The sequence below is a fragment of the Jaculus jaculus genome, chromosome 9 (genome assembly GCF_020740685.1).
Source record: "Jaculus jaculus isolate mJacJac1 chromosome 9, mJacJac1.mat.Y.cur, whole genome shotgun sequence".
NCBI lineage: Eukaryota > Metazoa > Chordata > Mammalia > Rodentia > Dipodidae > Jaculus > Jaculus jaculus.
The window spans coordinates 135,817,946-135,830,700 of record NC_059110.1 but is presented as its reverse complement, the minus strand read 5'-3'; the positions used below and the strand labels follow the sequence as shown (position 1 = coordinate 135,830,700).

The 12,755-nt window shown below is 46.9% G+C and overlaps 1 protein-coding gene across 2 annotated transcripts in view; it reads left to right on the top strand.

Moving 5' to 3' along the window:
- The first annotated feature begins 5,190 nt into the window (after positions 1–5,190).
- Positions 5,191–12,755, top strand: part of Marchf10 (membrane associated ring-CH-type finger 10) — a 123,559-nt gene continuing 115,994 nt past the window's right edge. For both annotated transcript variants that reach the window (XM_045159072.1, XM_045159073.1), the window contains exons 1-2: positions 5,191–5,264; positions 11,250–11,356. In XM_045159072.1, the coding sequence (XP_045015007.1) occupies positions 11,267–11,356 (90 nt within the window). In that variant the 5' untranslated portion in view covers positions 5,191–5,264; positions 11,250–11,266. The remainder of the gene's footprint in view (positions 5,265–11,249; positions 11,357–12,755) is intronic.

The window sequence follows — 12,755 nt, the reverse complement described above, 5'->3', positions numbered from 1 at the left end:
GTCAAACTCGGGTACTTGGGCTTGAATGGAAAGCACTTTATACCACTGAGCCATCTCTTGGTACATATTAACTTGTTTTTTTTCTTTTTTTGTTTTCTGAGGTAGGGTCTCACTCAAGCCCAGGCTGACCTGGAATTCCCTATGGAGTCTCAAGGTGACCTCGAACTCATGGCGATCCTCCTACCTCTGCCTCCTGACTGCTGGGATTAAAGTCATGCGCCACCACGCCTGGCTTCCATTAACTTGTTTTTAAAACAATAAATAAACCAGATGACTTCCCTGAACATACAAGGCACTCTAAAGGACGAACGTGCCCACAGTCTTCTTCTCAGGAAAGCTACTCCTAGAAATTCTCTTCTGTTTAGCTGTGGCTTGCTTTCTTGTAGGAGACAGGCCCTCACTATGTAGCCCAGGGTGGCCTTGATGGCACCATCCTCCTGTCTCTCTACCTCCAGAGTGCTGGGATTATAGGAATGCACCACCACACCCAGCCTTGATTTTTTTTTTTTAACAAACTGACATTGTTCACACCAGGCATGAATGAAGGCAACACCAGCACAATGACCTCAGCTGATGAGAACAGGAACCCATTAGTCATCCGAAGCTCAAGGCAAAAATGACCATATTTAAGTTGTATGTGAGGAAAGTCACTTGGCATGAAGCTCTGCTCCCCGTAGGAGAGCTCCTGATTAGATACTGACAAGGCCTAATTGGTCCTTTCTCTTCTTTGCTCTTTCCTCCCTCTCTCTCTCCCCCTCCCCTTCTCTCTACACACACACACTTAAGTGGCCAAAAAGAAGATTGCTTGTTCCACCTCCGCTGACCTAGGTCAGGTCTCATGAGACTACCAGGCATCACAGTGTTAGAAACTTTGAGGAAGCTTATGTAGAGCCGCCCTTCTCAACAGCTTACATTTACCCCTGAATTAAATCTTGTCTTCAAAAAGCTTTGTTCCTCAAACTCAATACACAATCTACATCTGAAATACCGTACTTGAAGTTACCCATCGCAGAACTCTTAGACTGAACTAAAGAACTTCCTGGTGCTGAATTACAAATAAAATATATCTCAGCTCAGCAATTCGAATCCATGCCCACTGAGGCCATTTTTCTTCGCTTACTCATTGCTTACCGGGGACGCTGTGCAAAAAGTGATGAAGAATGGAGCCCTTCCTTCAGCATGGAGTTGTTTTACTTTCTTGCTTTAATATTTCTCTCAGATTTTTTGCTTTGTTTTTCAAGGGAGGGTCTCACTCGAGTCCAGGCTGACTTGGAATTAACTACGCAATCTCCGGTGGCCTCAAAGTCTCGGCGGTCCTCCTACCTCTCGCTGGGATTAAAAGCGTGCGCCATCTCAGATTCTTTTTTTTTTTAATTATTTATTTATTTATTTATTTGAGAGAGACAGACACAGAGAGAAAGACAGATAGAGGGAGAGAGAGAGAATGGGCGCACCAGGGCTTCCAGCCTCTGCAAACGAACTCCAGACGCATGCACCCCCTTGTGCATCTGGCTAACGTGGGACCTGGGGAACCGAGCCTCGAACCGGGGTCCTTAGGCTTCACAGGCAAGCGCTTAACCGCTAAGCCATCTCTCCAGCCCTTCTCTCAGATTCTTGATGATGGAACTGATCCCCTTTGTAACGTACAGGTCAAGGTCGCGGTCACTCCTGAGGTGCTGAGGTTGGAACTGCTCAGCAGCTTTCTATGAGCCGACCTTAGGCGCTGTCACTCTCTGTCAAGAGCGTCATGATTCTTTTCACAGAAGTTAACCTTCACAGACACCTGAAAAGGGACCAGACACGGTGGTGCACGCACGTCGTCCCAGCACTTGATGCTCGCCTATAATCTCAACACGTGACATGCAGAGAATGATGATCGTACCGTGAGTTCCCAGTCAGGCTGGGATGATCGGGAAGACCCTGCCAAAAGAAGGGATGGGGGAGAGCACAAATTAACAACAACAACAAAAAACTTAAAATATAGAAGAATTTCAAACGGAGATGTAACTTCTCCAAACTTTGTTATTTAAACATCTTAAAATATTTAGTTTACACTCATTTGTGTTCTAGTCTTAAAATATGCCTTAGAAGGCAAAGCTATCAATTATATGTACAAAGCATGATGTTAAATGCATTGTCCTCTCTCATTTGATCCTTACAGCAGTCTTTTCAGGCACGGTATCTTTACGCAGCTCTTGAAGTAGAAGGACAAAAGCCATTCCAACATGTGCCCGTGTGTTGTTGCTTTTCTTATTAGTGGGCAATGTCATCATATCGGGAATGACGTCTTGTGTTTGCCATCAGTTCTGGCTATTCTCAGGTATTTGGCCAAGTCACCTCTCTGCAACTATATCACCTAAGCTTCAATGTTCTTCTCTACGAATCAATAATAATCATTATCATTAATTATTTTGTGTAGGTCCCACCACGAACAGAACAAGCTGCCTACCTATCACATTCCTATTGTAGTTTCAGTCAATTCAATGGAGTCTTTAAGCATCTCCTTTTGGAAGGCAAAATCATGGAGAAAGGGCTGGAGAGATGGCTTAGTGGTTAGGTCATTTGCCTACAAAGCCAGCGGACCCGGGTTCAATTCCTCAGGACCCACATAAGCCAGATGCACACAGTGGTGCATGCATCTGGAGTTCGTTTGCAGCAGCTGGAGGCCCTGTCATGCCCATTCTCTCTCTGTGTCTATCTACCTCTTTCTCTGTCTCTCAAATAAATAAATAAATAATTTTAAAAAACATACAGAGAGGCCCTAGGTTAAGCCCTTATCAACTAGTGCTTAATCAGGAATATTTGATTGCCAGCTGAGAATAAGAACAATATGGATTGGAAAGGTCCTGGGAATTGCTGGGGCATCAATGAAGGTCAAATGAGAAAGTGTCTATTGTAGTTGCTTTTCTTGTTGCTGAGACAAAACACCCAAACAATAGCAGCTAATGGGAGGAGAGAGTTCACTTTGGCTTACAGTCCTGAGGGGAAGCTCCATGATGACAGGGAAGGATGGTCCTAGAGCAGAGGCTGGACACTGTTTCTTGTCAGCAGATGGAAGAGAGTAGCAAAAGAATGAGACAAATTCTGGAAAGGAAGAGAGAGTGGTGACACCCCAAAGCCCGCTGTCAGGAGCACACCTCCTCCATCAAGGCTTCGTCTCCCAAGTTATCACTAGCTGGGGTACAAGCACTCAATACACATGAGTTGTGCTGGAGAGATGGGTTAGTGGTTAAGGTGCTTGCCTGTGAAGCCTAAGGACCCAGGTTCAATTCATCAGTGCCCACGTAAGCCAGATACACAAGGTGGTGCATGTGTCTGGAGTTCGTTTGCAGTGGCCGGAGGCCCTGGTGCATCCATGCTCACTCTCACTCTCTCAAATAAATAAACAAAAATAAAAGTAATTTTTTAAAAAACATGAGTTTAGGGCTGGAGAGATGGCTAAGCAGTTAAGCACTTGCTTGTGAAGCCTAAGGACCCCGGTTAGAGGCTCGATTCCCCAGGACCTACATTGGCCAGATGCAAAGGGAGCGCATGCCTCTGGAGATCGTTTGCAATGGCTGGAGGCCCTGGCATGCCCATTCTCTCTCTCTCTCTATCTATCTATCTATCTATCTATCTATCTATCTATCTATCTACCTATCTATCTATCTGCCTCTTTGTCTGTCACTCTCAAATAAATAAATAAAATAAAATAAAATATGGTCAAACCACCACAGTGCAAAAAAAAAAAAAAAAAAAGCTTCACCTAGATACATTTTGTCTAGATTCTGTGTGGCTCAGCATGTCTTAGAAGCTCGTGTGGGGGCAAAGAATAAGGTTTGACATGTAATAGATTCTCACCTGGCAGACGTGTAAGTGAGCAAGTACTGAAGACAAAAAGAAAAGGCAAGCTTGGAGTTGAGAGCGAAGAAGCCACAGTCAAGAGTGGAACTCACTCCTCAGGCAGTAAGCACACTTTGAGAGGCGCTTAGTTGGAACTTAGAAGACAGCGGACCTATGCTGCTTAAGGGGCTAAAGTGTGGAGGACCGGGGCTCAAGGTGTGGTTTAAAAGGTCTTTATTGCCATCAGTCCAGTTAAGTGGCCCTTGATCCCCAAGTTAGAGGGATGGCGAGAAGAACAGAAACATAGGTGCCACACTTCCAAGGAAGGGCCACCACCTGGATGTAGGACTGCAGGAGAGACTCCCAAAGCACAGACACAGGCAGGTTCTGGACACCGGGGAAAGTTCCAAGAATTTCTACTCTCCATTTTCTTTGCTCTCCACCCAGTCTAAAATGCCTTAACATCAGCCGGCAAGTTAGCCTAAATATGCAAGATAAATGAAAGAGCCAACTTTGCCTGAGAGAAACCTCAGACAGAAATAAACCTGGCAGAGAGACAGTGAAGCTAGCTGAGGATCTGGTGGGTGCTGGTCTAAGCGCCCAGGCACCTCTTTGCTGGGGAAGCCAATGCAGATCGCTGATTGCCAGGAGGCCAGGGTCCTGGTCTGCATCCTGCCTCTGATTGTCTCCCTTGTTTGCTTCTTTTTTGATATCGGATTGGAGTATTTCAGTGGATCCCACAGAGTTGGATTTTCGGGACTGCAGTAATCTTTCCCTCTTCCCATGAACCACCTTGAATATTTTATTTAATTAAACGCGCTTTCTTCTCTCATGTTTTAATGTCACTCTTACAAAGCGCAGCACCCATTCAGGCAAAGAGTGAGTGAGGCCTCCGTATTTGAGCCGGGGCTGGGATACGAAGCCCAAGTCAGCGTGCCCCTTTCTTGAGCATCTCTCTCTCTTCCGAGTCAGCGCAGCCGCCATCACCGCCGCTTCGCCTTCTCAACTGCATCCCGCCTTGTTCCCACGGCAACCGGCGGGAGGGAGGGGGCGCCCACGTGCGGGCTCAGGGACCCCCGCGGCCGCGGCCCCGCCCCCACGCCCCGCGCCCCGCGCTCGCGGGCGGGCGGCGCGAGCTCCTCGGGAGGGGCGGGGGGAGGGGCTGGTTGCCAAGGAAACGGGAGGACGCCAAGCAGCCGCCCCCACCGTCTCCGCCCCTTAGAGAGGCCGGTGGCCCGCGGCGGAGAGCTGCCTCCGGGGAGGAGAAGGAAGAGGGGGCGCTAGAGGGAGGGAAGGCGAGAGTGGAGAGCAGGACGGGGACAGGAGCCCGGAGCGGTCCCCCGCACGATTGATGGGCGGCCTCCCTGCCCTGGACCAGCCCACCGGCTCCGCCCCGCGGCCCCTTTAGCCCCAGGCCAGCCGAGACGGTGCAGACCCGCCAGGTAACCGGGCCTTACCCGCCCCGGGCTTCCGAGGACCCGACCGAGGGACAACTTCTCCTTTCTAAGGGTCTGGCCGGACATCGGGCCTGGAGCTTGGTGGCCGGGACCCCTCCTTTCCTCCTCTGGCTGACCCCTAACCTCTGTTTTCTGCCTCAAAAACGAACAGGTTCGGGAGCGAGGGGAATCTTGACATCTGCACACGGGCACCCCCGTGCACCCCAGCCACGCCCCTTCACACTCCATTGCTCTACAGCCCAGGGAAGAGCGTCTGAGTGTGAATCGTCATCGTCTCATTAATGATTAGCACTGGATTGCTTGTCAAAACTTAAGGCATTCCCTCCCCAAAGTTTCCCAACAACACAGTCCCCGTCTCTTTTCTGGGGTCAATGGTGCCTGTGTGTTAGCCTAGTCTCTCTTAGTTGGACAAGAAAAGTGGGTCTGCCCAAACAAGCCCATTTCCACCCTCACCCGCACCTTGATTTCCTAAATCAAATTGAAAGATTCAAAATATCTCCCCATCATTCCCAACCAATTCCTCTTTTTTTTCTCTTTAACGTGCAAGGATTGTTTGGAAAATTTAGACTCAAATCACTAAACTGTTACTTTTTATTGTTTTATTATTCAACACATTTTTATAAGCTAAGATTTTTTTATCTTTATATTTATTTATTTATTTGAGAGAGAAAATGGGCTCGCCACGGCCTCCAGCCACTGCAAACAAACTCCAGATGCATGTGCCACCTTGTGCATCATCTTACATGGGTCCTGGGGAGTTGAACCTGGGTCCTTAGGCTTCATTGACAAGTGTATTGACTGCTAAGCCATCTCTCCAGCCCTAAGCTGAGATTTTAAAATGCTGTTTTCTTCTTCAACCCAAGCTTGAAACAAATCCTTTACTCTTTGTCATTACAAATTAATTATAGAAAAGGTTGAATTAAAGTCTCTTGAAATCCTTCTGCTAAGCAGCTGATCATAGGAAAGAGAGAATTTATAAATCCATTCTCCATTTAAATTCCATTGCAGCCAAACCTTCAACCTAAAGAGTGGTTAAATTTACATTTTGCTTATTGGGTCAAAATTAACACATTTTTCTAACATGAGAGCATAGCAAGATAATAGCAAAATAGCTTATAAAGAAAAGAGGTCTTTTCAAATCATTTTTTGACAAACATGGCAATAGATATGATTTTTTTTTCATAAAAGAAAATCAAGAGAAATGTATTCTGCAATCAAATTCTGTTCCCCTTAATCAGAAAAACTCAGTCTGAATTCACTGGAAATTTACACCAAAGAGGAATTCGTATGTCACAAAGTTCTTAGAATATTCCTCATTGAAATTTCACAGATGTGTAGAATTTTGAGGCCTACAAGAATCACTGGCGCTTCCTCCTTCCCCATATGTCTCCTCCTCCCCTCCCCTTTCCTCTCCTTACTTAATATGGCTTCTTACACTGATTTCTAAAGCACAAGTTTGGTCTGGTACATTATCACCAGAGACTTAAGACAGACATGTGCATGACCATGAGTGGATTTTAAATCAAGAAGCAGTTCAAAGGTGAGTAACAGGAGGCAATGTGGAATGCTATTTTAGACACATTGTTCCTTGCCCACATTTTATTATCATCTCTCCCCACGCCCGCCACCCTGGCCCCTCCTCCCCACCTGTCTGTATTTGCTGAGGAAAAACTCTTGGCTTCAAATGGCCATCTGGTTGAGTAGGCCCACAGAGCAGAGAGCTCCACGGGTAAGCATTACCTCACACAGGTCTGTTTCCATAATGTTATATCTGTTTCTTGTTCATCTTGGTCAGCTTTTCAAATTTGTCGTGCAGCCTGAAGTTCAAGTGGATATGGAGAATATTTGCCTAACCTGAGATAACCCGTCATCCCCTTGGTCTGCATCCAAGGAAATAAACTACTTAATCCCACAAAGTCTTCATGTACTTAAGTAAGCAATGACGTGTGACACCTGATGCTTCAAATCTTTAATTGACAGTAAATATAACAGGGGCAGTTGATGGCAGGGGTGTTGCCTGTAAACACATTTCAAAGTCCTTTATTGTGTAGGTGACTGTGAAGTCAACAAGTGCCTAGTAACTTACTCAAATAGGGTTATTTCTTGTGCCACCTAAGAAGCCTTCTTACCATTAACACTTCCTTGAACCATGATAGATTATCTGACTTTGCTGTGTAAACTTTATACCAGAAATGTATCATCCAAGTGGACTGTGGGATAGGCCCCTCTAGTGACCATTAACATATTCTCACTATGAATCCTTATGTCTCTGCCTGACTGATGTTCAGCAAGGCTTCTCTTTCCAACAGCAGCAGCAGGAGGATCACCATTCTGTTTCTAACACCATCATCTTCTGAAAAGGGTAAAAACAGAACTTTACTCTATGCAAGTACCAACTTATATGAAAAGTTAAACGTCGCATTCCTCCCTTCTTCTCTTTCCTGCCCCTTCCCCAGCGGCTTCCTCCCTGGAGAGAAACTGTTCCCTGTGTGAGGGAAATTTTCCCAGTCTCCTCTCCCACTTAGGCTGGGAAGTGGGAGAACTTGTTTTGACTTGAGTGCTTTTCTGCTTTGCTTTCCTTCTGAACTCTTCTTAAAATAAATCTCATAATTTACCCTTTTAAAAAGAAGTCAAAAGTAATCTTTTAAGACATAGTTTAGAGGCTGAGGAAATGGCTCAGCACTGAAGAGTACTTGCTACACAAGCATGAGCGCCTGGGACTCTCCGAGTTCAAATCCTGAGCACCCATGAAAATACCTGGGGATGGTCATGCACTCCATAACTGTAGTCTGGGGAGCGGGGTGGAGACCAAAGAATTGCTGGAGCTTGCTGACTAGAAAAAAAAAAAAAGGCAGCTGTGGGTTAAGGGACTCCATCTCTCCATCTCAAGGAAACAAGTGGATGAGCAAAAGGAGAGGTGGCATTCTCCTATGGACTCCACATGCATGTGCATAAGGCACACACATGCACACACTTGTGCATACACTACACACATCACGCACACTCCCACATGTCTATACATGTACATACAGATACCGGGGCCCAGGACGTGGCTCAGTTGGCAGAGTGCGTGTCTAGCATGCAGACGCCCTCAGCTCAGTCCCCCGCTGTAAGTAAAACCCAGTGTGGCAGCACATTCCTCGAATCCCAGCAGGTGCAATTGGAAGCAGGGTTCCAAGCTCATCTTAGCTGCATAGCCAGCCTAGGATACATGAGACCCTGTCTCAAAAGCAACATAGTACTAAAAATGACTACTGAATTGCAGATACAATTTACATTTGGCTCATCGTCTACACAACTACACACTATCATTTTAGACTGTGATTCTCAAAGGCTAACTTTCTATACGTGAGAGAAAAATAGCCCCCGAGGGACTAGCCAAAGTTTTCCCTACTGCTCAGGGATAGGCAATAAGCCTTATAAGATTTCATAACTACCCAGCCAGACCGGGGTCACCATGAGTCAGGAACAAGCTGACTCTGCCAATATCTACACAAGCTGAATAGAACCGAGGAGGGAAACAGAGCCGCGGAGTGCACACACCTGAAAGTTAGGACATCGTCTATCTCACCTGCCTGCTACAGTCATTAAAACCAATATGTGGCCGGGCATGGTGGCGCACGCCTTTAATCCCAGCACTTGGGAGGCAGAGGTAGGAGGATCGCCGTGAGTTCAAAGCCACCCTGAGACTACATAGTTAATTCCAGGTCATCCTGGACCAGAGTGAGACCCTACCTCGAAAAACCAAAAAAAAAAAAAAACAATATGTGTAGGACCAGAGTGAGACCCTACCTCGAAAAACCAAAAAAAAAAAAAAACAATATGTGTAGGAATAAATGAAAGCACTTTCCTGGATAACAAGCAGGGATCGTGTAGGGGCTTTGATGACCCTGCAGACAGGTCCAGCAGTCTTATTACACACAGTGCCATTTTATAACTTTGCAAGCTTTAATGTGATCATAAATTTAGGCCACGCCAACAAGATCCTAACTTCTTTGAAAGCATCAGTTCTACTTTACCAGCTGTTTATGTAGTTTACTGCAATGTATCTTCAGCCCCATTGCTCCACTAATTGCCCTCACTAGGAGCATCAAGGACTGGGGAGATGTCTCAGCAGGTAACTTCTTACTGTGTGAGCATGAGGACCTGAGTTCAAGCCCTAGCACCCACATAAAAAAGCTTGCCTTCAACCCCAGTGCTGAAGGTGGGCAGAGACAGGAGGATCGCTGGGGCTGTTTGGTCAGCCAGCCCAAGCAATGACATCCCTGTTCTCTTTTCAGTAACAGTCTGCTTCAATTTCACTTGTCACCAAGATGCCAGCAAAGCCCAACTCTCTGTCTGTAATCAACTCCAGAGCCTTGCATCTAACTGCTGCCATGACATCTCTATTTGCAGTACTCCGGATCCTTCAAACTCCACATTCTTTTCTCACAAAAGCTGTTCTTCCTAATATTGGGTAGGCAGGGAGTTAGATGGGAGGTAACCAAGGGAAACAGTAGCTGCATGTTGGTAGTGTGTCTCCTGACAGTTAGAATGGCCCTTTGTGTTTAAATGTCTACGTGAAGCAGTAGCCTGTTTGTGCTCTATCAGAAACTAAGGCGCCTGCCTCATAGCATTGTTGTGAAGACCAAAGTGCGTTAATATGCGTGGATGCCGAGGACCCTGTTTGGCACTTCCACAGGCTGGTAAATGGGAGCTAATGTGCCCTCTTTCTCCATTGTCCTTTTCTTCCTCCTCCTCTTCCTCCTTCTTCCTTATACCTTTGCTACCTAAGTCCAGTCACTATCTCATGTGCACTGCTCTCATATGTCCCAGTGATGTCTCCATTCTCATGGTTTATCCCCACCCCATCCTCCATATTACAACTGGAGGGGCCTTTTAACAACACAAATGAGGTGGTGGAGAGATGGCTCAGTGGTTAAAGGCACTTGCTGGCAAAACCCAAAAGCCTGGGTTTGATTCCCCAGTACCCACATAAAGCCGGATGCACAAAGTGGTACATGCATCTGGAGTTCATTTATAGAGGCTATAGACCCTATGTGCTGTCTTCCTCCCTCCCCCACCCTCTCTCTCTCTCTTTCTGTGTGTGTGTGTGTGTGTGTGTGTGTGTGTGTGTGTGTGTGTCTCCTCTCTCTCATAAATATGTAAAAGAAAAGAAAAACACAAATGTAATCATTTACTCCTAGATTGGAACCTTTCAGTGGTTTCCTGTGACTCTTCCCATCCTGACCTTCAATGCCCACATAAGCTGATCCCTGAAAACGCTCCCCAACCCTTCTGGAGCTTTCCCCCTCCCATGTTCCTTGCCAGCACCAGCCCCTTCCTGCCCCAGAGCACCTGCACTTCCCTAGTTCTTGCCAAACTCATGGCTTACCAAGCCCAGTGTCACTTCCCAAGGAAAGCCCTGCAAATAGACTGCTTTCCCACAGGTCCCCAGACTCCTGCTCTGCACTGACTCTTATTAGCAGTTCACGTCGACTGGTTCAGCAGCAGGTTTTCACTTTTGATTATGAGCAGCACAAAGGCAGGGACCTTGTCTGTCTGTCCAGCTCCTAGTACAATGTCCAAGGTGGACTGAGGGCGCAAACACAGTTGCGTACATGAATCTAAGCAACAGAAGGCTCATAACTTTGGTCACTGCAAATTTTGCTAGGCTCCTGTGTTTTCTTGTCATGTTCTAGAACTGCTTCCAGATCGGGTGTCTGTCAACCTAACTCTCTGTAAGTAACCAGGACAGGAGCACTAAAGCCAACGGCTGAGTGTGGCTGCATTATTTATGCCTGGAACAGGCGGGCTGCAAGGGCCATGTCACCAACACAAGAAGCTCCTTGGGTCTGAAAGGAGCACCTGTGCCTTTCAAACAATGGAGATCAGATTAATAACAGAGCACAAACAATTACACTAAAGAAGATCCAAATATGGCAAAGGTGTCCGTCTGTCACAGCACATTTATTTCTCCCTCATATGCAGGCCGGGGACTAAGAATCATGTTGCATGAAGCAAAGGACAGGCAGAAGTTCGTCAATGATATTCAGTATCTGCGGGACATGCAGCATAAGGTGGACTCTGAGTATCAGGTAATTGCAGAAAGCAAAGGCTTTCATCCGCCTTTTCCCCCAGCCAAACGCAGTGCCGGAGAACAGTAAGCAGGGGTGGCTTTCTCCAACCCCAGACCTCCTGTGACCATGAGCAGCCACTCACCAGTCTGAATTTGAGTTTTGTCATCTGTAAAACAGTCCTAGTAACAGTACCCATTTCCTAATACTGTCACAAAAATGAAATGAGACTTTTGTTTTTGTTTTTTTTTTGGTTTTTCGAGGTAGGGTCTCGCTCTGGCTCAGGCTGACCTGGAATTCACTATGGAGTCTCAGGCTGGCCTCAAACTCACAGCAATCCTCCTACTTCTGCCTCCCAAGTGCTGGGATTAAAGGTGTGCGCCCCCACGGCCAGCTCAAATGAGACATTTTTAAATGTAGGGCTGAGGAGACACTCAGCAGTTAAAGGTACTTCTTCCAAACTCTGACATGTGGGCACTGGCTCATCTCTCCGGTACCATGCCATCGTCAGCTGAGGAGACACTCAGCAGTTAAAGGTGCTTGTTCACAAACTCTGACACGTGGGCACTGGCTCATCTCTCCGGTACCATGCCATCGTCAGCTGAGGAGACACTCAGCAGTTAAAGGTGCTTGTTCACAAACTCTGACACGTGGGCACTGGCTCATCTCCCCAGCACCATGCCATCGTCAGCGGGACTGCCGGGACAGGACTCCAAAGCAGACAGTTGATGGGAGGAAGGAACTTACTTCAGGCTTGCAGATCCAGGGCAAGTTCCCTAATGGTAGAAGACACTGGCTGCCTTGACACAGGTCCACAGAGACACCACCACACACCAGCACCACAAAGCAAGCAAGCACGCTTGGGCCACAAACAGCAGGGACCCCCAGGCAAAGCTCAAGCACTCTGCATCCTTTAGGCTGGGATTCAGATCCACCCCTAGTACCACCTTAGGGCTGGGCCCCAGGATACACTCACAGTGACGCCTCCTCCAGCCAGGCAGTTGTAAATCCGAGTTATGAGCTTTAATAAAACATCTGAGTCGCCAGGCATGGTGGCACACGCCTTTAATCCCAGCACTCAGGAAGCAGAGGTAGGAGGCTCACCAAGAGTTCGAGGCCACCCTGAGACTACACAGTGAATTCCTGGTCAGCCTGGGCTAAAGTGAGACCCTACCTCAAAAAAAAAAAAAATCTGAGCCTATTGGAGGACATGCATTCAAATTATCACATTCTCTCCCTGGTCCCTAATACACTCATAACCATCTCACATTGTAAATTGTACTCAGTCCAACTTCAAAGATCTCGCAGTCTTTACCAACTTTAGGATAGTGCCAAAATCCCAAGTCTCATCTGAGATTGAAGATTGCCTCTTAACTGTGAATCCTGTACAAGTCATATACTCCCAACTTATAATGGCACA